This window comes from Epinephelus fuscoguttatus, linkage group LG5, assembly GCF_011397635.1.
Source record: "Epinephelus fuscoguttatus linkage group LG5, E.fuscoguttatus.final_Chr_v1".
Classification (NCBI taxonomy): Eukaryota; Metazoa; Chordata; class Actinopteri; order Perciformes; family Serranidae; genus Epinephelus; species Epinephelus fuscoguttatus.
Window position 1 is genome coordinate 7451963 of NC_064756.1, and position 25953 is coordinate 7477915.

At 42.8% G+C, this 25953-nt stretch overlaps 1 protein-coding gene across 2 annotated transcripts in view; it reads left to right on the top strand.

The window, feature by feature from the left end:
• The window catches only part of LOC125888264 (SPRY domain-containing SOCS box protein 4-like), a 76406-nt gene that overhangs the window by 44806 nt on the left and 5647 nt on the right, over positions 1–25953 (top strand). For both annotated transcript variants that reach the window (XM_049575515.1, XM_049575516.1), the window contains one exon: positions 6893–7778. In XM_049575515.1, coding sequence (XP_049431472.1) covers positions 7070–7778 — 709 coding nt within the window. In that variant the 5' untranslated portion in view covers positions 6893–7069. The remainder of the gene's footprint in view (positions 1–6892; positions 7779–25953) is intronic.

A 25953-nucleotide genomic window follows, 5' to 3' on the forward strand; every position in this document is an offset into this window, starting at 1 on the left:
TCTTGAGCTCGATGTAGGCTGCCACCTCATCCTCAGGTTGCAAAGTTTCATGGCTGGAGTCCATGTGGATGACAATGTGACGAAAAGGTCAAAGGTTCTGCTTGTTTCATTGACTTTCAAAAGATAAGGAATTGCGGTTTGATAATGGTGATTTCAACGTCAAAATATTACATATACTGCACATCTTTTTATTTTGTTTTATTCTAAAAATTAAAAAAAAAATCATTTTTCTTCTCAAACTGCTGCCTGCCCCCGTGTGTTTTTATCTGTGCCCGTACCTGTGAATTTATGTATATATTTTTACCATTTACACAGCTTTCTGTGGGACCTGGTACAGGATGCCTGGGCCACATATGGCCACATTCTTTCAGCAGTGTGAACACTTATGTGTCCTTGGCTGCATTGCATGCAGCTCTACACTTTAAGATTTTACTCATTTGAAATAATCAAGGCTTTAAGTGTGCATATAGCGCTACAAACCTCAACTACACATTTGGTCTTTGCAGCGTGTTCACTTGAGACACGTGGAGATGCATTCTAATGCCATGTGTGAAGACATAGACATAGATCTGTCTGCTTGTGATCACATCATCTGAGATGCTGATTAATACCAGGCATAAACAGGCTCTTCTTTGTTGAAGGTTTGGCCTTGTTGCCACATCATGACCTTGACTCCTGATCCTCCCACTTGTCTGTTGCCATCTTCTCACAGCTCATTTAAAATGGAGAGCCCCTCATCTATGTGGGAACTGCCGGTGGGAGAACAGGGTCAGTAGTTTAATCTGAACTCTTTGACCTGTAGCTGCAGTTTGTGTTGTGGTTTCCATTTTTGTTTTCACAGTGAGACCATCATCACTGGTGTTTGATGACAGCAGCAAGGCTCGCCAAATGTGCTGAGTTTCTCAGGAAATAATCAAACGACTGCAGGAGCTCCACAGCTGTTTATTGCGGAAATTACTTCTTCTCCCTGAACTTGGGACCCATTCTTCTATAAGAAATGAATACACTCAGTAGCGTATTCATTTCTGCAGCAAATTGAAATGCTGAAATGATCTTGGCTTACCCTTTGTTAGTTCGTGACACAATTATAAACCAGCATGTCACAATATCACTGTAAAATATGACTCCCTTCTCCAGACTTACATGTTTTTATTTTTTCTGCAGATGTTGTAAATAAGGGTCCGTTATCAGCTGTGTGTGTGTGTGTGTGTGTGTGTGTGTGTGTGTGTGTGTGTGTGTGTGTGAGAAACAGCTCCCTGCACAGGAGGGCACAGGCAGTCCTGCCGGTCAAGCACTGGGGTGAAGTTGATTGGAAGTTTGATATTCACCAGCTGGAAGTGTCTTTTTGATGTCAGCAGCTCCATGTGGATGACATCAAATATTCCCAAAGGGTTTCTATAGAGAGGCTGACAGGAGCACTTCTCTGCCTCTCCGTCTTGCTCTCCAAAAACACCCTCTGGCTGGAATCCCTAATCGCTGATGCAGCCAGGATCTAGCCGAACAAAAAATTTAACTGGATAGTGTTTTATAGGCTGCGCCGGACAGACGGGCAGATAATAATTAAAGTTTTTCCTTGGTTAAACCCAATTATTTCTGTTTGAGTACGGCTGTGATATTTTAACCCTGCAGGATAGTCGAGCAGGCAAGTGTGGAACATCTGATTTCCCCAGTGAATTGAACATGACCACTGCTACCCACTGCTATTACAAGCTGAATACACACACATAAAAAGTCACAAGTAATAATCGACTTGTACTCTGGCTTAGTGCGCTTCGGATACAGAGCACCGGATTGACTGACTGTAGAAGTGTGTGTGCGATCCAGGCTTGACTGCTGTAGTTAAATTGCAGACATCTGTGTATGTCCCTGCATGTATTGGGGATTCATTCCAGATTATTATAAATTTGGAAGACTATCCAAAATATAACTGATTTTAATTTATTTTCTGTCTTCTGTCATCACGTTTTCCCTCACCCCTCGTCTTGACTCTCATAAATCCTCCCATAATTGTTTGGCTCAGTGTTTCCCCACTGACAGTTCATGTTTGAGCGATAACCAGAAAAATGTGTGTACATGAGCAGTAGGGCTGCAAAATATGTTGGTTTTTAATGTCATTATGATAAGGGTTGGGCTGCTGTAAAATTTTCAAACCAGTTTGATGTCAAGCCAAACACCGAACCGGACTGGTATACAGAATTTTACCAGGTGTTGCACTCGATTCAGCAGCTCCCGAGTGGAAGATAATGATGCTGCATCCCAACAGAAAATGAGCGTCACTGTACGTTCACACCAAAAGCGACCAGAGCTTCCAAAACAGCAGAAGTCATTCATTTTCAATGAAAGCCCGGTGACTTGGGTGACCTGGGCGACCGGAGCGGGTTCGGAGGGAAGTTAAAACTTGTTTAACTTTATGGTAATGAGCTCTGATTTGGTCCGGCGACAACCAATCAGAATGCTGACGTGCTTCGATGAAGTCGGTCCCAGAGAACAAGCCATGTAACTTTGGTTCCTACAGCACACTTGTTCCGACAATGGACATCGAGAAGTTTATTACTTGCGTTCTTGCCCACTCAGTCCTTCATAATGTGTCACTGTTTGGTTACAGAGACCAAAATAAAAAGAAGGAGGCCTGGGACCGCGTCTCGGAGGTGGTCGGTTGGTCTGGTGAGTTTTAAAGTGTGTAATGTTAATAACAGAGGAGAGATTGCAGGCTAATGTTGCGACGTAGCATGCAAGTCTTCTTGCTTGGTTTGAATGGGATGACATATGTTTTCTGTATTCACTGACCAAACATAACCTTCTGTAGGCCAACTATGAGCTTTTTGACTGGACAACAGCAAGCACCAACTACGCTGCTTTCAAGCCAGTAGTCTGCTTTGCTGCTCCTTTATATTGAGAAGCATGATCGAACGTTCAATGATTCACCTGATGAGCGACTAGAGCGACCAAAGCTGCCACAAATATTTTTGACAGGCATGCTTCTTGGGCGTCCTCGAGAGACTTTGCCTCTTTGGAAACTTCTGGTTTGAACGTACAGTCAGGAAACGACGATATAGCCACCAGCAAGTAATGTTAGCATAGTTTGTTATTAACAAGGGTCATTTAGCTCAGCAGAAACTTTCAATTTCTTGGCGATCTTTCTTCAGCCAGCATCCACCTTATTTAGGCTTTTGAAGGGAAATGAGGTTTCATGTAGAGACAAAAGTTCAGCTCACATTGGCAGCCCTACCTCTTTCATTGGCTTCAAATCCAGAAAGATGCCATATTGGTGCACTTTCAGTCTTCTCTCGTCACCCAAAAATCCTAAAACATGATCTCCGTGATGTTGCGGACACCGGCCTGTGGCTCATGGCCTGTCTGACACTAGTGGCTCCATTAATCCATTCAGAAACATATATGACATTATCATATTGCTAATTACTAATGCAATACATGTTGGATTTAGTGCTTTGATACTGTCAACACAGGTTGATGATGTAGGCCACTCTTCAATTTGCAGGAACTGTTATAATGTCCAATGCCAGTTCAGCCAGTTTGGTTTAAGCTGTGCACTGGACTCGACCGGCAAAAGCTGAAATCGACTCAACTCTAATTGGGATGTGAACTTGTGGGATGAACGCCTCATGAAAGACTGCAGTATTGCGCTCAAGGATCTTTTTTAATTAGTTAGTTCAAAGAGAGCTTCAGTAGAAAACTGCATTTAAAAAGTAACTATAATGTGTGATGTCTTTTGTGTTCAGTTTAGTGCTGAGTTGGTTTGATTAAAAGTATTTTAAATAATTTCATTTGATTTTTAATCAACGAGCAACTATATTTTGTCAGTGTATGAAAGCAGCAGAAAGGCAAAACTGAGTACAGTTTAATACGTGTTTATAGCAAGTAGTATCATGATCACTTCATCACCACATATTTTCCTCATATCGTGCAGCCCTAACGAGCAGTAAGGGCTTTTATCTTGCTACGCACGTTACACACACATTCCCAAATGTCAACTGAGTGGTCGACTGCCACAGTGATTACAATCTCAAACATTATTCTTTGTGATAAATATTCTCGTTTGTCCCGGAATGACTTCATGCGTCATGTCTGGTATGAATTAATTAATATGCAGATGTATGGCTCATCACTTTTAATGGGTTGCAGTCATGAGATAGTGTTCTGCAAATTTCCAGCAAGTGTGTTTTTTGATACATCAGTCTTGTTGTCAGAGCTGTTGTCTGTTTATCACAACGTGGATCGAAGCCTTTTCATCTGCCTTCACCACAGCTATTCACAACGCATTCGCTCTGTGACATTTAAACAGACAGCAGAAACAAAATCGAGATGTGTGACAAAGTTTGCCTCTTCTATGTAATCTGAAGTCAGACTGATGAATGCACACCCTTTGTTGGTTTTGTTTTTTAAATGCAGGCATCATCCTCACATGGCACACAGACTTGTTGAACTCTAGATGTGGCTGCTGAAGGTCAACAAGTTGAAGTTGTTTCCATTTGTTGCATTAAACTGATTAAAACTGTAAAAGTTTAAATGTCGAAATTTGATCTTGTTTTCGGCCCCTTCGCCCATTTCAAAGTACAGAACACACACCTGCATCTGTGTGTGTGTGTTAGTGTGTGTGTGTAATTCAGGCCTCCCCCGGTGGGTCAGCACTACTTACTGTTCTGTACTTTCCTGGGAAAAGTCATGCGGAGTCCTTTCCTGAGAAACTGTAGGAGGGCAAGGAAAACATTTGAAGGCGTGCGTGTAGAAGAAAGTGTTAAGATCGAGGACAAGGAGCGGTGTCAGAACAGCACATTTGGAGAGCTTCTCCTGACTCGGCCACACAGGGAAACATGCTTGGAAGTAGATTAGGGCTTTCTGTTTGCTCGCTGTGAAAGCTCAGCATGTACGTGATACATTTTCTTATAAAGACTTATAAAATATGGATTGCGTTGCATTTGTTTGCTCGGAGAAGAAGGGATTAGCTAAGAAGAGGGAGTGCATAGTGCATGACTATTATTCAGAGGAAGTTGGCAGCAAGTTTGCAAAAATCCTCCCTGTGTCTGTTAGTATTTCATTATCGGAGGGTTGCACATAGAATCTCCTTAAAAGCTCTAAGCCCCAAATACCTTCATTCAATATGCATTGAATTAAGGTATAAATGATGGAATGTGCGGGGTATGTGTGTGTTTGTATCTGAAGGAGACCACGTTTTAGTAATTACTGTGGTTGATGTTGGTCTCATCTTCCCAGCTTGTGTAAATGTGCAGCAGAGAGTCCTGCCTGCTGCAATCTCTTTGTTTAGCGCATAGTTTCCAAACTGTCAAGGTATCAAGTGACAAAGAACAAGAAGATCATTCTTACACAGACAAAATCAAATGTGTTTGTCCACACTCCAGACTGGTAAGATGAAGACAGGAAATGGTTTTCTAGAGGAATGCCAGAAGTGAAGAGAATCTCATCCTTCACTTCTCCTTGCCTGTCATTCCCCCTCCTCTCCGCAGCTCTGGCTGGAAGCCAGCGCTGTTGATGCCATATTTCTGCCTCTGTTTCTGCCAGTCTCTGTGTTTGAAGTGCATACATGAGAACTAGTACTTTATTCATCAAGTTTTTACGCCAGGTAGGGCTGCGGCTGACAAATATTTTCAGTGTCAAGTACGCCAAGTGTTTTCTCAACGTGATTGATTAATCGTTTAGTCTGTGAAACATCAGGGGAAAATAAAGAATATCCATCACTTTCCAAGGTGACAAATGTTTTGCTTTGGCCAACTAACAGTCCAAAATCCAAAGATATTCAGTTGTACTAAATTGCAACTGTGAGTTTGGCTTTGTTTGAACAGACTTCCATTGTTATTGTTACACAAGAAAGACCATCAAATGTACACTCAATCATTTGAGTTCATGATATTTAGAATGTTTCTGGCTATTGTAGTTAATTAATAGTGAGCATTGTGAATGTGTAGTTAAATTTGGGAATATTCTTATTGATAATGCAAGTGGTCTGCATCAATTTCATTCTTTCATTCTTCTTCAGTTAGTTTTCCTTTATACCGGCGTAACGCAGTGGTTCCCAGCTGGTCCAGCCATGGGGTCCAGATTATTTCAAGGTCCACACAGTGTGATACATTCTGCGTCATACTTGCATTTGGCCATGTTGACGATCTAGTTTGCCGTCTCTGTCAAGCAGCTGCCCAGCTTTTAGTCAGCACTTCAAAATAAAAGCTCTATGCTGAACATTTGCTGTTCTTAGAAATAAAATGTCACTTGCAGTCCATTCAGAATGGACCCATGACCCACTTTTGGACCCTGACCCAACAGTTGGGAACAGCTGGTGTAAGGTATGACAGTAATACCTGCTCCAGTTGATCAAGGAAAGCAGTGAAGCAGTTACTGTGTCTTGTCTGCTTGGTCATTTTTAGGGTTTTCATACTAACCTAGCCCCTTTTCCACACACACACACACACACACACACCCATCATTAAGAAAGGGTTAACCTTAGCACAGGGGTTCATAGGATTCATACCACACTTCCACTAGCTTTGGGTTAAATGTCAGTTGGAATGCTTAACTCATGTTAATATTCTGAAATTGTATTGTTTGTTTAGCCTTGTTTCACACTGGCAACTTTTAGCCCGTTGTTAAGTCAATTTTCAGGGGCTAACTCTGCTCCAGAGTTGGGCCAACATGCCCTAGGCCAGGTGTAGCAGGTTGCCTACTCATTCCCTAGGTGAAATTTAGTGTTAGCCCAATTGGTTGTTCCAGTGTTAAAGTTTTTTTAGCCTCAAGCTAACAGCTTTCTTAGCCTGAAGCTAAGGGCAGTGTGAAAAGCCAAACTGTTTGGCCAAGAGTGACTAATATCAGCTGTTAAAGATTGTACATTTGATACATGATGTTTTCATTGTGTGTGTTTCAGGAGTGTGGTTCCCCTGGTTGAAGACAGTGTGTGTCCAACAGCACCTTTCCACCCAGGACCTACTGTGATGCCATTGCGCCCATGAGGTAGCGTCAGGACCTACCGTCCCCTCATTACCACCCTTGGTCCATCCATTTCCCTCCCCTCTGTCCCTTCTTCCCTTGGACCCACCCAGCCATGGGCCAGAAGATCTCTGGCAGTATCAAGTCAGTGGATGTACGCGGGGAGCCCTCATATCGGCCCGTGCGCCGCGAACTACGGGGCCCGGATTTCTGTCGGCCCCCCAGGCTGGACTTATTGCTGGACATGCCTGCGGCCACCTCTGAGACCCAGCTTCGTCACGCCTGGAACCCTGATGACCGGTCACTCAATGTCTTTGTTAAGGAGGACGACAAGCTGACTTTTCATCGACATCCAGTGGCACAGAGCACAGACTGTATCCGCGGGAAGGTGGGATACACCAGGGGCCTTCACGTGTGGAGGATTCACTGGCCGGCCAGGCAGAGAGGCACCCATGCTGTCGTGGGCGTGGCCACTGCTGAAGCATCTTTGCACTCAGTGGGCTACACAGCTCTGGTGGGCTCGGACTCTGAGTCCTGGGGCTGGGACCTGGGTCGGAACAGACTCTACCATGATGGAAAGAACCGGCCTGTTTCCACGTTGGCACCCACGTATCCGTGTTTCCTGGAGCCAGACGAGTCATTCGTGCTTCCAGACTCTCTGACAGTAATACTAGATATGGACGAAGGAACACTTAGCTTCATGGTAGACGGACAGTATCTGGGAGTAGCTTTTAGAGGGCTAAAAGGCAAGAGACTGTATCCCATCGTCAGCGCTGTGTGGGGGCACTGTGAAGTATCTATTCGCTATGTCAACGGACTAGATCGTAAGTGGCACAACACTGACGCACACATGTACACGCTTGAAAAAGCCAGTCACTCTCAATGACAGGTGTTTGTGATAGAGTGAACCTGTCATTAGAAAGGTTTCAAGCCAATCTCAAGGCTTGGTATTTGGGCAGAGCAGGACATGTTTGAATGGATCCATATTATTTACTGTGCTCTGCTGTGTGTTGTCCACTTTAGTCTTGCAGTGTGTTGCTCTCTGTGCTCTCTAGTGTATTATTTCGCTTCATATGCAAGTGAAATTTAGGGTGTGAATGTGAAAAATGAAGATTGGTTCTGTCCTGACTTGAGCCGAAACGATAAATCAATTAGTTGTCAACTATTAAATTAGTCGGCAACTAATTTGATATCTGAACATCTTTGGGTTGTGGAAAAAATGGGACATCTGAGGACGTCATCTTGAGCTTTGGGAAGGACATATGGGTGATGTTTAGAGCAGTTCTGACACTCATGTTGGGATAATGCATGATTTCACCAACCTCTCATGGTAATGAGTCTGCTGTCCCTTCTCTTTTCTCTGTTAGCAAAGAACAGTGTACAAAACATGCAGCTCTTTATTTTTAGCCAGCACAGATCGCTGCTTTCACTGGTTAAAGTGGCAAATGTCCATGGCAGCGGGTCATATCAGCTGTCACTATTTAATGTTAAATCTGTGATTAATTTGAAGGCAGGGAAAAACAAACTTGGCTGTAGTTGAGTTTGTGTGCTCTCTGCAATTCAGTGCGTGAGTTAACTGAGATTCTTTAGCTTTCATTTATATCATATGAATCATTTAAGTATTTCAGGGTCATAGTTTTGAATTGACATCAGTGTCTAGGCTTGGTATCCAATGTTAAAAGTACTCCAGTCGAGATCGGGGCCAAGAAAACTTGATCAGACAGTTCTTACATGTCATATTTCTTTCAACTGTCTTCAACACCTGCTATTCCTTCCTCCTGTTTGTTGGCAGTGTTCAGTACTTGAGCAGTATGATTTATCAAAACGTGTTAAATAGCACCATTTATTACAGTAGCTTCCAAGGTGAAAGAGTTTTATCCTCAGCAGGAAATGGTGCAGCTGATAGTCTCGGATGTCTTCCAAAGCAAGACAGAATTCTTTGCTTAGAGATATGTTTGATGTCAAAACGTATTAACCTTTTCAGCTTAATCCCTGTTTAAGTTGAGCGTACCCCCCCCCAATGAAAGATATGTTCATGCTCTGCTATCAGTGTAATAACTTGTATTACACCAGGTGCCAATAACTCACAGTCCTCTTTTACCCAGTCATCTTTCAAATATGAAGACTTGTGCTTGTTTTAGTTCTGCTATTTGCATTTGTGTCGGTGTAAAAATTTGGAGAGGTGGATGTTGAAGGTCATTTTTCACAGTGCATAGATGTCGTGTTTATTAATGAAACTCCAGATAGGCTTATATTAGGGCTGGGGGATAACAACGACTATGTACGATATATCAATATATTTTCAAGCAAGCTATAAATTTAGACAACACCGTTTATATCGATATATGGTCAAGTTGCGTTACACAATGCATACCAGTGTGCAATCCTCCCCTCTCACACTCGCCACACAGCTCCGCCGCACTAATTAACTCACAGGTTCTCTAGCAACACTTTTTGGAGCTGTGGCCTGACATGCACCTCCTCAGAAATGTTGTGGCGACGGAGACCTCCTGTCTGTTTCTGTAAGCTCAAACCATTTCCCTCAGTGGAAACGAAACTTTTATTTATTTTAATTTCACAGATAAGAAACAATAAATTGTGAAGACAAAGCCTCCACAAAAATAGCATTTTAAGTCTTGTGTGTGATTTATCCTGGCTTCATATGAGCAGAGGAAATATCCACTCGTCACTAGGCTAATTTATACAATGTAAAATGCCATTGGCTTGTGCTAATAACGTTAGCATGTTATATTTGTTTGGAAAGTGTGTTTAGTATAAGACAGTTGTTTTGTCAGTGAACCTTGTGAGTTGTAATGGAGATGAATTTTGTAACGTTACCTTTGTTAAATGTTGCTGTTGTCCCTGGCTTCATATGTGTAGAGGAAAAGTCCGCTAGCCGCTAGGCTAATTTATACAATGTAAAATGCCATAGGCTTGTGCTAACAACATTAGCATGTTGTATTTGTGGGGAAAATGTGTCCAGATAAAGACAAGTGTTTGTCTGTGAATGTTGCGAGTTATAGTGAAGCTGATTTGTGTGTATTTTAAATCAACTACACTTTATAGCACTTCACAGAAACCCCACTGCCAAATAGTGTTTTGGTGGTGTAACTTATGTGCAGCTGCATATTTTCAAACAGAGAGAAAAATCCCTGTTTTTGCATTTTATTTTGATCAGTCTGTTTTTATAAAACTGCTTGTGACATCTCAAATGTGGCTCTGACTTGCAACTGAAAACATGTTGCCCATTTCGTAGAAAATACAGAGATGTATATTGCGTATTGCAAGTCAGCCTGCAAATACTGTAATATAGAGGTATGAATTTTTGTCTATATCGTCCAGCCTGAGCTAAATTTGAACCTGCTTATCAATGCTGTAAAGACCCAGGCTCAGATTTGTGCTATAACTCGGGAGGCCAGTGATAACACCCAGGGTAGGACAAGAGGAGAGTGAAGGAGGAAGAGAAACGGGAAAAGAACGATGTGTATTCACTCATCAGTTATTGGCTCTGACCAGTCATGCGTGTCTAGTTGTATGACAATGTGCATTTGTTTTGAAGATAGACAGAGAGTCGAGTCTGAGTCAGGGAGCTGAGTCATTTTGGCAGCCGTCACTTAACTCCTCACCCTCTGCAGGAGACATAGTCGTACACTCCCTAGTGTGGCTGAAATGGTGCCTTTACTGTATACCATATATGAAATATGAGGGATTTTTAATGTCATAAACGTCCTGAAAGACTACTGGTGTGGATAACTTCCAAACACTTATACCTGGTCTTGGCTCTGCAGAAATGTACAGGATTAAGGGGTTAAGGCAAGACAGGAAGGCTTTATTTGCAGATTTGACAGTTTCCTTTAGAGAGGATGGATATGCTGTGCACAATTCAGAATGCACTGATCTATAAAAAGCCCACAATGAAAGGGACTGCTGCTTTGTTTACCAATAGGAAGCAGCTTAAGCATCCTCTGTGTACTATTTCTAGTCTGCCTCCCTCTATCGCTCTTTAGCACTCTCTCAGACATTCTTCCTCAAACTCTCTCAGACTCTAAACTGCATCCAGCTCTCTGATGCAGAGGGAATATCAGTTTCACCACTGTTCTGAAGTCACCATTAAGATCTGTGTGTGTGTGTGTGTGTGTGTGTGTGTGTGTGTCAGCTTGTCTTTCTTGATGTTTCTCTCTGTTGCATGTCATCATTCAAACTAGTAGAGTCATCTCCATCACGTCTGCCCCTCAGATTGTGTAATAGACCTCAGTCCTCCCTCCCGCTCCAGCCCGCATGTTGCACAAAGAGCCAAAGCGGGCTGGGGGCGTTGCCGACAGCAAGGCACGGACACCATGTCCGTGGCTGCGAGCCATGTGTGTGCGTGCGTGCGTGTGTGTGCTGGCGGACGGCAGCCAGTAGAGGAGGAATTCTGGAAGATGTCCCAGTGTGCCTCTGAGCTCAGCGTCTGGCCTTGCATAGTGGGAACTGCCGGGTTAGGTGTGTGTATATCTGTTAAGCAGCTTACGTGAACATAATGTAGACTGGCCCATATTTGTGCTTCATGAAAATATGTCTCTGTACAAAATCTGTTTTGTGTTTGGAAGATCATCAATACTGCCTGTGGTTTATGGAAATGGTCTCACTGTTTTAGTTCTAGTATTCGACATAGCTAGAATGAAAAATATGTTCTTGAATTACCATATTTTGGAAGAATTTGCAATAAATTAACATGAAAGTGTCCTTTCATTCATTTAAAATTGCTTCAAGGACTTTTTTTTAGTTTAGTTTGAGTAAATTACTTCATCTGTAAGTGGAAAACGAGCTGCAGATAATTCTGAGACTCAACATCCTCTGTACAGCTCCCATTGTTTTCTCAGCTCATTGTTTTGGATCCAGATTAATTTCAAAGCAGCTGTATGCTACCTGCCCAGTGCAAACTCCGGGTTAGTCAAGGACATGGCCTAGTGGTTAACAGATTTTAAGAAAGGAATAACCGCCACATATTTTCCAAACTAAACTGGTGCTTAAATTTCAGTGAATCTTACTTTGTCATACAGCAGGTGGTTAGAAAGAGGACTCCAAAGTGATGCCCACATTGTGCCAAATGTGTCGGGGAGTTGTTTTCTTAAAGGGAAATTCCACTGATTTTATGCATCAAAGTCTGTTTACAGGTCTGGGGGAGTGCTGCTGCATATGTGAAGAAAGTTGTACAAAGCTTTTTGTGTCTCCTGAGAGAGCTGTGTGAAGTTTGATAAATAGCCTCCAGTAATGTCACTTGTTGACAAAAACCTGGGGGTGTGGAGTGAGAAACGAGGGAGCTCACCAGACAGCATACACACCCAAATCTTTGACCCAACTGTCGGTGATTGAGTTGCATTGCGGGTATTTTAGGAGGCAGGTTTTTTTGACGAGAAGGAAGAACGTGTGAAATTAAAAGATGATATCTGTGGTTCTGCTGCTGTGATTTTGATTTTTGATGATTGCTCATAGCAGTGAATTGTATTTGTTGCCTTTTTTAACCCCCTATATACCAGAAACAGAGCTGGGTGCCTGGAGTGAAAAGATTGATACAGCTCAGTATTGGGATATTTTTGTGTGCCCATATCTTATCAATATGCAAAACCAAGTAGCGATTTTTCTAATTATATAAATGATTAATGTTACAAATACAAATTAAACTTTTTGTAGCTCACTAGAATAATAAAATCAATTGCTTTTTCAGTCCACTAAATACATTTTGCTGCAATAAAAATGACAGAAGTGAGATAGACAAACTGAAAACTTTTAATGTTACTAATAAATAATAATAATAATAATGCATTTTATTTATAGGCGCCTTTTAAGACACTCAAGGTCACCCTTAAGGCAAAGATATGTAATAGCAGATTAGAGCTTAGATTGGGCCCAAAAAATCCAGCCCGACCCCACCCGAGCCTGTGCACGTTCTGTCCAAGCCCGGCCCAGCCTGACCCTTTTAACTGTAATTATGAGCCCGAGTGCGGTTTAAACCCGACATTTTTTTTAAGGATACAAACATGGACATTGAAGGCTGATTCTTGTCTTTCTTTCCATGGCAAGCCTTCGTCATGTGCCTCTTAAGTGTTGAGGTCCCCGTCTTTTTGCTGTCATATACCAGCTTCCTGCTGCACTTGGTACACTCGACGAAGCCGCCACACAAGTTGTCACCGTCGACAACTCACGTGTGCGGCCAGTGGCGCCGTCAAGGGGGGGGCCTCGTCTTGTGTAAAATCTATTTGCAGATATTAAGGAAATGGCACCCACCAGTGAAAATCGTTTTTGCCACTTTGTGTCCTATAGATGGTGCATCATCATCATCAAGTCCTCATCAACATGAGTACAGCATGGATCAGTGGCCACGTGAATGTATTAACATCTGCGGGATATAGATGCGCACATGATGAAAAATGCTGACAGACATTTTTGATAGAGATGTTTCTTTAATTTCCAAAAAAAAAGGGTGGTGCCATAGTTGGTTACACTCAACAACATCACTGTAAATGGACAAAGAGCAAAGCTGGTAAATTCCATACCTTTTTATCCCTTTGTATCCTTTGCTTCCTGTACAATGTCTGTGCAGTTAGTGCAATGACACATCTCTGATTCTCATATGGTGGTTGATGCCCTGGAAGTGCATGAATAGCTTGATCAGTCTGTTTTAATGTCGGATTAATGAAGCTTGGAGAAGACGAAACAGAGTTTGCTAATAGAAACTGCTAATGATGCTGACTTATGAGCCTGAACTCACATCAGTCACTTGTTGTTTATTTCTTCTCCTCTTGCATTATTGTAGACATCAGAGATGATTGACTACTGATACATCAGCCAACATGATGTCATTTTTCTCATACATTCACTGCTGTCGAGTACAATGTATATGAGATCAGTTGAGTTGGGGATCTTGAGTGTTCAAAGGGCTTGTGACAGTATACACACGAGAGATGGGTGTATAATATCAGGCATAAGGCACATCTACACGTTGTGATAAAGGGAAGAATGAAAGCATTAATATGTATGCTTGGAGATGGCTGCACCTCCCTATTCCCAGATCCTGCTTTTGTGCATCTTCCTATAGCGACTCAGAGAGGATTCACTTTTTGTTCACTTTCTGGGTTCTTGCTCTTTCACTTGTCTTGTAGTCTATTCACGTTCTTTTTTCCCCTTCCTTTTCCCTCCTGTTTAGACTCTTTTATTCTCCATCTCTTACTCCCTGGGAAGTGAGAAGAGATAAGTGTCCTTATACTTTTCTCTCTTGTCTGTATTGTCCCTTAATACCCTGCATTAATGCAGTTTTCTCATCCTCCCTGCGTTTCAGTGAACACTTTAGTCCTTATGCCCTCAGTCCCAGAGACACTTGAAAGCCAACTCTTCTGAGACATGATTGTTATCAGTTTTCATACCTCTGACTTGCTAACGTCTCTTAAAAAAAAAAAAAAAACCACGGAGGTCACTGGATCCTGCCGTCCTCATCCCTCTATTCCTGGAAAGCCATCTTTCAAAGAGCCGGTTTCCACCTGATATTAACATGCGTCATAGCTGATCCGATAACAACTGGGCAGCTCTAAGTCTAACTGTTAACACCTGGTAATAAAATGCTTCTCCAGATGTGTCCACTTGTGATTGGATCTCACTTCCTTGCTCTATATGCAAATTAACAAATACATCATTTCCACTTGGAAAGGCCAAATACATTGTTGTTTTTAATCGGCGAGAGGTTTGTCATACTACACACTCAAGCACCTCCTCAGATATGTAACTACATAATGCAGCAACGCAGACCTCCTGTCTGTTTCTGTAAGCTGAAACCATTTCCCTCAGTGGAAACAAACCTTTTATTTACTTTAATTTCACAGATAAGAAACAATAAATTGTAATAATGTTAGCATGTTATATTTGTTTGGAAAACGTGTTTAGTATAAGACAGTTGTTTTGTCAGTGAACCTTGTGAGTTGTAATGGAGCCAAATTATGTAACGTTACCTTTAAGTGTTGCTGTTGTCCCTGGTTTTATATGAGTAGAGGAAAAGTCGGCTAGCCTCCAGGCTAATTTATACAATGTAAAATGCCATAGGCTTGTGCCAAAAACATTAGCATGTTGTATTTGTGGGGAAAATGCATCCAGATAAAGTGTTTGTCTGTGAATGCTGCGAGTTGTAGTGAAGCTGATTTGTGTACTTGTGTTTGAAGTCGTCACTATTAAGCCATGTTTACTGTGTGTGTAATGTGTGTTTTGAATCAACTAAACTTTCCAGCACTTCACAGAAACCTCACCACTGACTAGTTTTTTTGAAGGTGTAACTGCAGAGTGACACAGACACACAACCACAGCGTTGGCCACGTGCGCAGGCTATGGCGTAGGCTGTGCATAGTAGTGACGCACAAATATAAATCCTGCCTCACTGATGAGCAGGGTTAGATACTGTTCACATTTGAACCTATACTGGTACTGCTACACAGAATTAAGTAATGGTACCCAGTAGTACCTTTCTCAGGTACTTTACTTTATCTGTAATAACAAAAAAATTAAAAACAAGCTGCAGAGGTGACAGAGCAGACTAAACAGCAGTTCTGCTCCTCTACTTTTTCTAATCACGCATAGAGCTCATCTTTTGTCTCTGTCTGTCTGCTTGTTTGTGTGTCTGCTTGTCTCGCAGTTATTCCAGGTTATTACTAAAATAATATAGCAGGGTTTCCCACACATTTATTTGTGGCAGCCTGCCACGATTAAAACACCTGATGCCACATTTGGATTTTCTATTTTTGAGCTGGTACGTTCATTAGGTGTACTGTTGGAATATACTGCATATACCCTTTGGTTATTTATTGCTCCACAGTCTCGCAGTGCAGGATGTACTCTGGGCACAGATGGTGCAGAAGAAAGTCAGGCACACTGAAAGTTAAAGTTAACTGGTCATTGCGCTGGGTCTAAAAGTTTACGTTCACTTACAAACAGCTGTTTCTCTCATCCATCAGTCTGATGTGATCAGCTCTGATTGGATTGACTGATCGGTTATCCACCCCACAACACAACTACACAAACTGCTGCTGAGAGAAAAAATAACTCAGAGTATGCATTGTGTTTACTGACCTGCAAAAACCTCTGAACTTAGAGAGGGGACACAGGCTGATACACAAGGACACACAGGACAAGCTGGTGTGAGTTTGTAGGGACTGTCAAACAGCTGTTGCTGTGTTAAATCATGCTAACAGGGCAGACGTTGAACTGACCCTTCACCGGGAGGAGAGCAGCTCAGGAGACTGTCCTTCAGTGCTGCGTCTACGGGTCGGGAGTCGATTAGTAAGGGCACCAGCTGAGTAGATGGTCCTCGAGTGTGTCCCAGGACACATGAGCGCACACACTGTCTAATAACGTGGCCATATGTGACCCAGATCACCTCTGAATGTGTTCTGAGCGCTCGGATATGAAGACACATTGGGTGCATTCACACCTGTACTTAGAGCCGTCCACTTAATGATCGAATCACCCAACATGCATGTTGATACCAGGTGTGAACAGGGCTAAAAATTTCTCCACCACAACAGCCTAATGACACCACAGAGGCCAGGCCAGCCAAGTGTCATCAAGCTGATCCAGCCTTAGAGAAGAGGAAGCATTTCACACACACTGCTGACATGCTTGCCCTCCCCTTTTGCAAATGAACCCTATTTGACTCCAACTCATTGTGTTTCATCTCCTCCCTCCTGCTCTTCCTGCTACTGTCTTCCTTTTTCTTCCCTCCTCATCCCTTTCAACACTAATCCTTCCTTTCAGTGTTTACGCACCAATTGTGGTGGCAGGTTGCTGTGGAAACAGTTAAGCTGACTTTTTGGCGGATAGGTGGGTGGTTAATTGTTGACCAGGCAGCTTGCTCACTAGTTTGCTGGCTAAGGGCTTGCCCTATGCAAATGGGATGTCTTCTCTCTGCCTGTCTGTAGTTCAGAGTTGTTAGCATTATCCGCAGCACAGATACAAGCTGTAACTTGAGCTTAGACCTTGAATAAATTAAGGCTGAGTTTGTAAAATGCTTTACAGAATAGTACTTTGGATTAAAAATGAGCCAGTCAGTATGTTTGGGTTGTTATAAACAACACAGTGCAGTGGTTGATGACATTTATTTTACATCAGTGGCTAAAAGGCAACACTGTGATTGGACTCAAGGGCCCTGTTCTTCATATGTGGATACATGAGTTAGCTTGATTTGACCCGTGTCTGTGTTTCTCAGGTCTTCTAGTTGGCTTGAAGTTATTTGTCGCTGTTATAGCAACAAGTCCTTAAGCCCAAACCTGCAGAAAAGAAGGCGTATTTACACTTATTTTTAGATACAAATCATTCCTTCTTTTCTTAGAGGTATGATTAAAAAAAAAATGCCAACGTGACTGTAATTAGGCAACCTGAAAACTGTCACAGTATTTTCATGTGGTCATTGCATCTTTCAGACATGCAGCCCTTCAGTTCATGTGATGGTAATTGAACGTGTCTGTCTCATGCACCCTCGTTGCTTTAATGTTCGGGGGCTTTCACACCTGCCCTGTTTGGTTCGGTTCATTCAAACCCAAGTTCATTTGCCCCTTAAGTGCAGTTCGTTTGGGCAGGTGTGAACACAGCAATCACACTCAGGTGTGCACCAAAACAACCGGACCGAGATCTTCTTGAAGAGGTGGTCTCGGTTTGGTTGCAAATGAACTCTGGTGCGGTTGGTTTGTGGTGAGAAGGTGTTCCGACCTGGATGTGAAGCAACTGCAGTCACATGACACATTGTTTGGGTCAAACATGAGCATGTTACAGTCCTGGAGGATTATTAATGTGCACCTCCTCCTGTACTGCCTTAATATGCACATTCAGCACATCCAATGCATCAAAACATTGTTTTCTAGTTGGAGCCGCGCCTCGTTTTCAAACTGTATGCTTTGACTAAAATGAACAATGACAGCAATATAGTCCACGATGAGCAGCGCTAAAATCAACCTGCGTAGTTGTCCCTCCATTGTGACATTAGAAAGTGTCACATTTATCTTGCAAGTGTACTCTTCTTCAATGTTTGCTTTACTTCCTGGATTTTTCCCACATGGAAATTCTGACCAATCAAGAGCAGCTTTCTCACACAAGGCATTTGATCTGGTCCGCTAGTAAAAGCTGCCGTGAGACCACGAACCAACTCTAGGCAATTCGGACCAAAGCAAGAAAACTCCAGGTCTGAAAGCATCCTTAAAGTTAATCTCACTAGGTTTGACTTAGTACCATTTCTCTATCACTTTAGCATGACTCAAGTGTTAGTTGAATGCAGTCAGATTAACATGAAGACTGCAGCAGCACAAGGTGATATATGCCAAGACAAATGTGCATCTTGTCCTTCTAAAATCATGCCAAGTAATTTATCACCTCAGCCATCAAGTTGCTTAGAAGATCAGTTTCAGATCAGGTCTGTGATCGGGACACAAGCAGTTAAGAAACCCTCTTACAACCCTGGTAATAACTTGACCAACAATATCTTCCTTTATTTCCAATCTTCATTCAGCCAACTGTATGCATGAGTAAGTATCTGGCAACACTTTACATACAGCTGGTGAGCAAAGAGGAATTAAACCACAGTCCCATATTAACACCCTATCATTCAGTGCTTCTACTGTTGGGTATTGTAAAACAGACAGCAGAGCTCTGTCTCTAATAAGGTTAAATGATGAAACTGATGTGAAAATGTATGAGTGGATTCACTGTGAGGGGAGGTGGCAGACATCCATCACACTCACAGCAGTCATTAAGGTTTCAACAGCAAAACAGCTTTTTCAATCCATCAGTGATGCAGCCTGTGAGAGAACAGAGCAGTCTTCTTCCTCTCCATCATAATGTTTGTAACTCACCACTGTTCTCTCTCCTGTTCTCTCTCGTGTGCCAAATGTCTCAGAATATTTGTCAGTTTTAGATGATGTTATCTTGAGTAACTGTACACTCTTATTTTGAAGTAAAGGCAGCATGGTAGAGCATTGAAACCACAATCAGCACTTACATGAGCTGATCATACCATTGCACTTATGACATCCAGTAGGTTTGTAGAGAAGCACAGCAGCATGCACTGGGGCAGTAGACTCACGGACATATGTCTCATGTTATCTGTCTTTCAGCATGAGTGTGGTTGTATGCATTATTCATGTGGTTCTCCTTAATGCAGCTGCTGTTGTAGTATTGATTGTAAACCTTGAACAAGAAGTGACTTCACGTCTGGTCTCCGCCTTGTTTCTTCAATCTTCCACCTATGAATTCTGCCAAAGTAGCTGTAACCTACAGCCGATTTTAATTCGATATCCAATCTGCAGCAAATTGTTTGTACTGTACAGTGAACTTATGATGCAAGTACAGCTAATGAATTAAGTCTAAATGCAAACCATCATCATGCCATAGTTGAGTGCCTTGTTGTCTCCTACATTTGGTACTGTTGGGTGGCTCTTGTCACAATTTTTCATTGTTCCTCAAAGAAAATGAGTCATTTGTATCTAGAAAGTAAGTTCATAAGAGGTTAACAGGAAGTAATGTTCGTGATTCAGCTAATCATGATTACATCAGCACTTCTCATACTTTTTGCTCTGACAGCAGCTCCAGAGGCCTGTACTACAAAGCTAGTTTAACTTACTCAGGATATCTTTGCGTTATCAGGTTTGACTAACCCTAACATTAGCCGTCTCGATAACTGGTACTACAAAGCTGGTTAGCAGCTAGTTCAGTCAACTCTGGGTTTTCCTATCCAGCCACAAGTGCACTCATGTAAAAGAGGTGGGGGTGTTAAAGGGATAGTGCACCCAAAAATGAAAATTCACCCATATGCCGAGGAAGGATCAGGTGAAGTTTTAGAGTCCTCACAACACTTGCGGAGATCCAAGGGGAGAGTGGGTAGCAACACAACTCCACCTAATGCAGGCTGACAGCGCCCCAGATCAAAACATCCAAAAGACACATAATTGAAACCACAAAATATCTCCATACTGCTCATCTGTAGTCACTACGAACGAGCAGTATGGAGATATTTTGTTTTTGGACGTTTTAATCTGGGGCGCCGTCAGCCTCCATTAGGTGGAGTTGTGTTGCTACCCCTTCTCCCCTTGGATCTCTGCAAGTGTTGCAAGGACTCTAAAACTTAACCTGAGTCTCCATCGGCATATGGGTGAGTAGATAATGGCTGAATTTTCATTTTTGGGTGCATTATCCCTTTAAGAGCGACATCCTCAGAACCATGGCTGAAGCAGGCTGCTTCATATCAAATGAGATGAAACCGTACTGAAAGTGTCTGCGAGTGGGAGCCCTGAAATAATGAAATCATTATACTGACCTCTAAAAACATATAGACTCCTCTTTTGTACCTGAAACTCAGGGCCTCTGTCCATGGATGCTTTTTTTCTCCACTGATGTGATTGGTCAGAGGTCGGGTTGTTGACAGGCTGTGAACCGATACTCTGAACATAATCTGCTCCAGAGCAGGTGATTTCTACCACAGTGATTTATCCCGGTAAAAAGAGGGCCAGCTTATCCCTTAAGTTACCTCGTTAACTCCAAATCCTAACTCATAGTACAGGCCTCTGATCATTCTGAAGCCAACTTTCAAGACTGAAAAATCCTTGCTTTTGTTTGAACACTAATCACATGGAGCTAACTCAGTTATTGATCTTTAGGAGAACAGGATGACAGGATGAACACACAGATAATGCCAACTAGCAGGAACGTCTTGTTTATATGATAAGCATTTTACTTCCAGTAAAGTTTGTCAGTAGAGATGTGATGTTACACCTGTTCTGTCACGACGGCCACTCCAACAGTCTTTGTCCTTGTCTCGACTCATTTGTTTGTATTTATATTCAGTGAGAGCCCTCTGTTGTTTGAACAAGGCTGATGATGCATCAGTTTCCATCAGAATTACAAACATTTTGACCCCGTTGAACCTTTTCTAGACAGATAGGTTTGGTTTTGGAACAGTGGTGATAAAAATCAGTGCAAGCTGACAGAATAATTAAATGAAAAATGACTGGTATATTGTTGGCACGGTTTTAGGTTTTTCCATCTTATTTTTTAGCCCACTTGAATTTATTCCTTGTGTTCTGTTACTGTGTAAGCAAAGCTCTCCTGGCATCTTTTCTCCTCACTTCATGCTCCAAAACTAGTCCATGAACACAAGTCTTAAAGTTCTCTTTTCTAACAACACACCAAACACAGCCAAACTACAGTTGGAGGTTGTTTTTTTGTCCAACCACTCAGTAGTTGAGTATTACTTGGTTTAGGGGGAAATAAGAATAATGATAAGAATATGGTGGTTGCTATAAATGATGCTGTATATGCATAGTAAGTGCTATTGCTACAGCTGGTGTGTTTGTGTGTGCACATGGTTGTTAAGTGGTGTGTTGTGTGTGCAGTACATGCAGGTATTCCAGTGGTCCTCTTTATAATCATGTCTCCGTAGCCTCTAATTCCCAAGCAGAGTGTGAGAGCAGCAGGAGGAGCATCGGCCAAATTGATGGCAGTCCAGGCTTCTGTCTGGAACTCACTAGCTCGGCGGTGCGAAGTAATAGGAAGTCAGATATCGTCAGTGGAAGGAATCACTAGTTCAGTGAGCAATTGCTTTCTGCTCTGAGCAGACGATTCAATTTGGACACCTGCGTTTCCAATCACGTATAGAGTGACGGTTTGCTGTGTTGCGTCCTCCCTGCTGCTCGCCTCACTTTTCTGCTCCAATTTCCTTTTTTTAAATTCACATACGTCATCGATCTAATTCTGTCCATCTCTAAATATATTCCTCTCTTTTTTCCCCTTTGACCCGTCGGTGAGAGGAGACTGGAGATGTGTCCGCACCTTAAGGGCTGTGAACGTAAGACACATACAGCCGTCATCTTAAAACTAGGTCAGACAGCCCCGACAGTTTTATGCTAATCTATTAGATAAGCACGGCTGGGAGTCGGCACCCTTGCCTGTTACCTAGGTACATCTCTCGTAATGAAGGGAATGCAGGAGGAAGGGGGTGGAGTTAAATCAACAGTAAATTGGAACACTCACCAAAAGAGATGGACCTGTCTTACCCTTTATTTCTAAGTAGGACATAACTGGGCCGTGTTGTCTCTCATAGTGAGCTGATGTATATGCTGTGCACACATACCCACATAAATCCACTGGAGAGTGGAGGAAACTGGGAGGAAGTATCACCAGTCGTGTATTGGCCGTCTCACCTCAGTGAGGACAGACTAAATGACGCGCCGCCGTTCTTTCTCCTTCCTCCACTTTGTTCTCGATTAAGTGTTAGGTAGATGTGCGCGCCTGCCAGCCCGCGGGCCTCTGTAGTCCAACGGTGCATCAGGCGCTCAGTCGTCCTTAACCACACTTTCCCACACTCCATCTCCTCTTTAGTGTGCCATGAATCTGTCAGAAACTAGTCTCTGGCTATTACAAAAAAAAAGACTTGAGTGCTTGAGAGGAAAGGGAGAGCGCAGAGATGGACAGTTACACGACCGATCTGAGTGTGGAGGGAAGATGAAGAACGAGCCGAGAGCTCCACAGTTCACTTCTGGTTAACTGAGATGCCTCCAGCTAATTAGCGTGGAGTAATTATTGAACCTACCTACTTGTTCTGATTCAGTATAAAAGTCATTCAAGGTTTTCATGTGACATCGAGGACAAGTAGTCTGCTTTAGAAATGCACAGACACACAGACTGTAGTTTGAAGGTTTATCATGACTTCAAAGAACATAAAATGTAAATATGGAGAACTGCTATATGTCAAGTTGGTGTTACAGCTCCCTTTGAAAGAACAAAATACCCCAAAGGTCTGTATGAACTTTATGACAGAGAGACATTTCTCACTGGCATTGCAGTTGTTATTTATAATGGCGATATGAGCCAGTGCGTCCCACTCAAAGCCCGCACTTTTAAACAGTGGGGTAGTATTCAAGTTCAGTCTTGGTCTTGAGACCATTCTCGAGGCCACATTTTTCCTTTGTCTTGTCTCGACCTCAGACATAGAGGACTCAGGATTTTATTTCAAGGCTGGTTAAGACTACAACTGCAGAGATAATCACTAAGTTGCCTGTGCAAAAAGTGTTGCGTAAATATGGTCAAGTAGATTCAGCTCCTTAATTTTTGGATTTGTATGCTTATAGACAACAAAGGAAAATTTGGGCACATAAAATTCACCTCCACAATGACTTTTGATTATTTTATCAAAAAGCATTTGTCATGGTACACTCATACATACATATACAGTATGCGCCCCATGGTGGGGTCCTCCATGGGGTGTCTAGGCTCAGTCTTAGAGATAGAGTAAGGATCAGCCTAAGGAGTTCATACATTCAGAGGGAGCTCAAAGTAGAGCTGCTGCTCCTTCTCGTCAAAAGGGGTCAGTGGGAGATGGTTCAGGCATCTGACCAGGATCCTCCTGGGCGCCTCCTGTTAGAGGTGTTCCGGGCACGTCCCACTGGTAGGAGGCCCCGGGGCAGACCCAGAACATGCTCTAGGGATTATATATCTTGTCTGGCCTGGGAAGGCCTCGGGGTCCCCCAGGAGGAGCTGGAAAGCATTCCTGGGGAGAGGGACGTCTGGGGAACTTTGCTTGGCCTGCTGCCCCTGCGACCCGGCACTGGATAAGCAGATGAAAATACATGGATGGATACAGTATGTGTGCAAAGAGATGAATGAAGAGGAATCTTCATTTGTTCTCTGTTGGTGTTTTTATGGGAAGGTGGATCTGTCAGATCAGTCTGAGGAGTGACTATGGTTTGCTTGTTCCACATTTTATCCTAAGTGTATCATGTGCTGTGAGACTCGCCCTTGTCTGGTCTTGGACTTGACTCCGTCTCATTCCCTAAAAGTCTTGATCTCATCTCCGTCTCGATGTACTCTAGTCTGGTCACATAACTTTGTCATATATTTAAAGTAATATTCACAACTGGCAGATGTTGAGCTCCATTGTTACCTCCAGCAAACATTTAAAACCTCATCAACTCACACCCACACAGAGCGGACAGATGTGGGGTTTCCCACACATTCATTAATTAGTGGCAACCAGCCTCTATTAAAACATCTGCTGCCACATTTGGACCGTTCTCTGGGTGCACTGTTGGAATCTAAATAGCATTTATCAGTAATTTATTGCCCCACACTCTCACAGTGCAGAGCGCACTCTGGGCACAGAGGGAGGAGAAGAATGCCAGGTGCAGTAAAAGTGAAACTTAACTTGGTCTAAAAGTTTGCTTTCACTCAGAAACAGCTGCTGCTCTCATCCATCGATCTGTTGTGATAAGCTCTGATCAGATGGACTTATCAGTTATCCACCTTGTGACACAAAACTCAATAAACTGCTGCTGAGGAAAAAAGAAGAGCTCTGTCTTTGTCTTTGGACCCAGCAAAATAACCCCCAAATTTAGAGAAGGGACACAGGCTGATACACAACAGAAAAAAAACAACGTTTTAGTTCATGAAGCAGAGCAGCCATGTATCAGATCACTTCTTAACCACATCATGTTGTCATTTAAGCAGAACAAGTCTGAAACTGCTTTTTAATCTCATCTTAGCCACTTAGCAGTGTTGCTGAATAATTTTACCATAAATTGGACAGTGTGCACTTACTGTTGGCGCTCCTCACCACTGTCTGACAGGACCACTTGTCGCCCCCGGCAACCCTTACCATGGAGACCAGCTTGGGCCAGCAGGGATTGGCTGGTTTTCAGCAAGTTTGTACCATCATCATGTCATCACCTCCCTCAGGAGAGCACTGTCGCAGAGTAATGCTAATGCAGTAGCGTCAGTCTTGTTAGTGCGAGCAGTCATGTTTTCATTTGGAGCTCTAATGAAAGTGATGCACTTAAGTGATAATTTACTTTTTTCTTGGTTTTGATGGGAGCAACACCGGAGGAGAAAACCAGGATTAAATGGGTTCTGGATGCAACAAATGGACAGTGAAGATGCTAACTTCTGTGAGTCTGTCAGATGGAAGTAAAGGAAAGTTCTTTTCCACAGAGTGCTAACAAGTGACACATGTTGGCTGTAAAATCTATTAGCAAGCTGGTGTTTTTCAAGTCATGTTCTTCTAAATATAATTTGAAATGTGCATCTGTGCTCTTGTTTGGAATCCCCCATGGTAATTCTAGTGTATTATCTGTGTCATAGTGAACTGCACCATTTGGTTCAACATTTAAACTGTTTTTAAACTCACAAATCCAGACACAAACAATGCACAGTGCACCTGTGACTGTACACTCCCAGTGCAGTGACATCACACAGTCGTGGTGTGAGGAGCTGGTTACTATGGAAACTGCCTATATGCGGGGGGGGTGCTGGTAGGGGTAAGACTGATTGATAGGTGCTGTTAGGCCCAATGGGAAGTAAATCCATCTCTGCTGGGGGGTCCTGCATTCCTCTGAGGCTCCACGTGCACCCAGACTGTGTGATCTCAGAGTCCTTTATTTAGAGAGCAGGGTTCAACAGGTCACAAGGTGCTGGATGAATGGAGACGTGATCATACTACCAGTTGTATGAGTCTTAGCACCTGATCTGGTAAGCTGACGTTCTAAAGTGTGGACTTGCCTTTGCAGAATCAGGGTAATAAGATGTTGGAGGGATGTGATTGCCCTGCCAAGTACTTCTGGAGCTGCTGTGAAGAATTATCAGCTCTACGGTCTCATTGCACACACCACCGCACATTGTCTTTATTCAGTCCGAGTTCATTCAAAACGTCTTCCTGATACGGGTGCTTGCCACATTGATGTGGCTACAAATGGATCCGCACTCTGCCACTTGTCCCCAAGGTGCTCGTACAAAGGCTTTTCATTAAGCACATGGCAGTCAAATAAATTAGGATAGCTGTACTCCATTTCTTTACACACTGTCTGCTGCTGTTCACTGGTGGGTTTCATTATTTCCCCTCACTGCTGTTTTCAAAGGTCACTTACCAGAACGCAGCGGAGGAATTCAGCGAGAGGTTCCTGCAAAAGTTCACCGCCAGTTGCTAAAAACAACACAAAGCAAAGCACT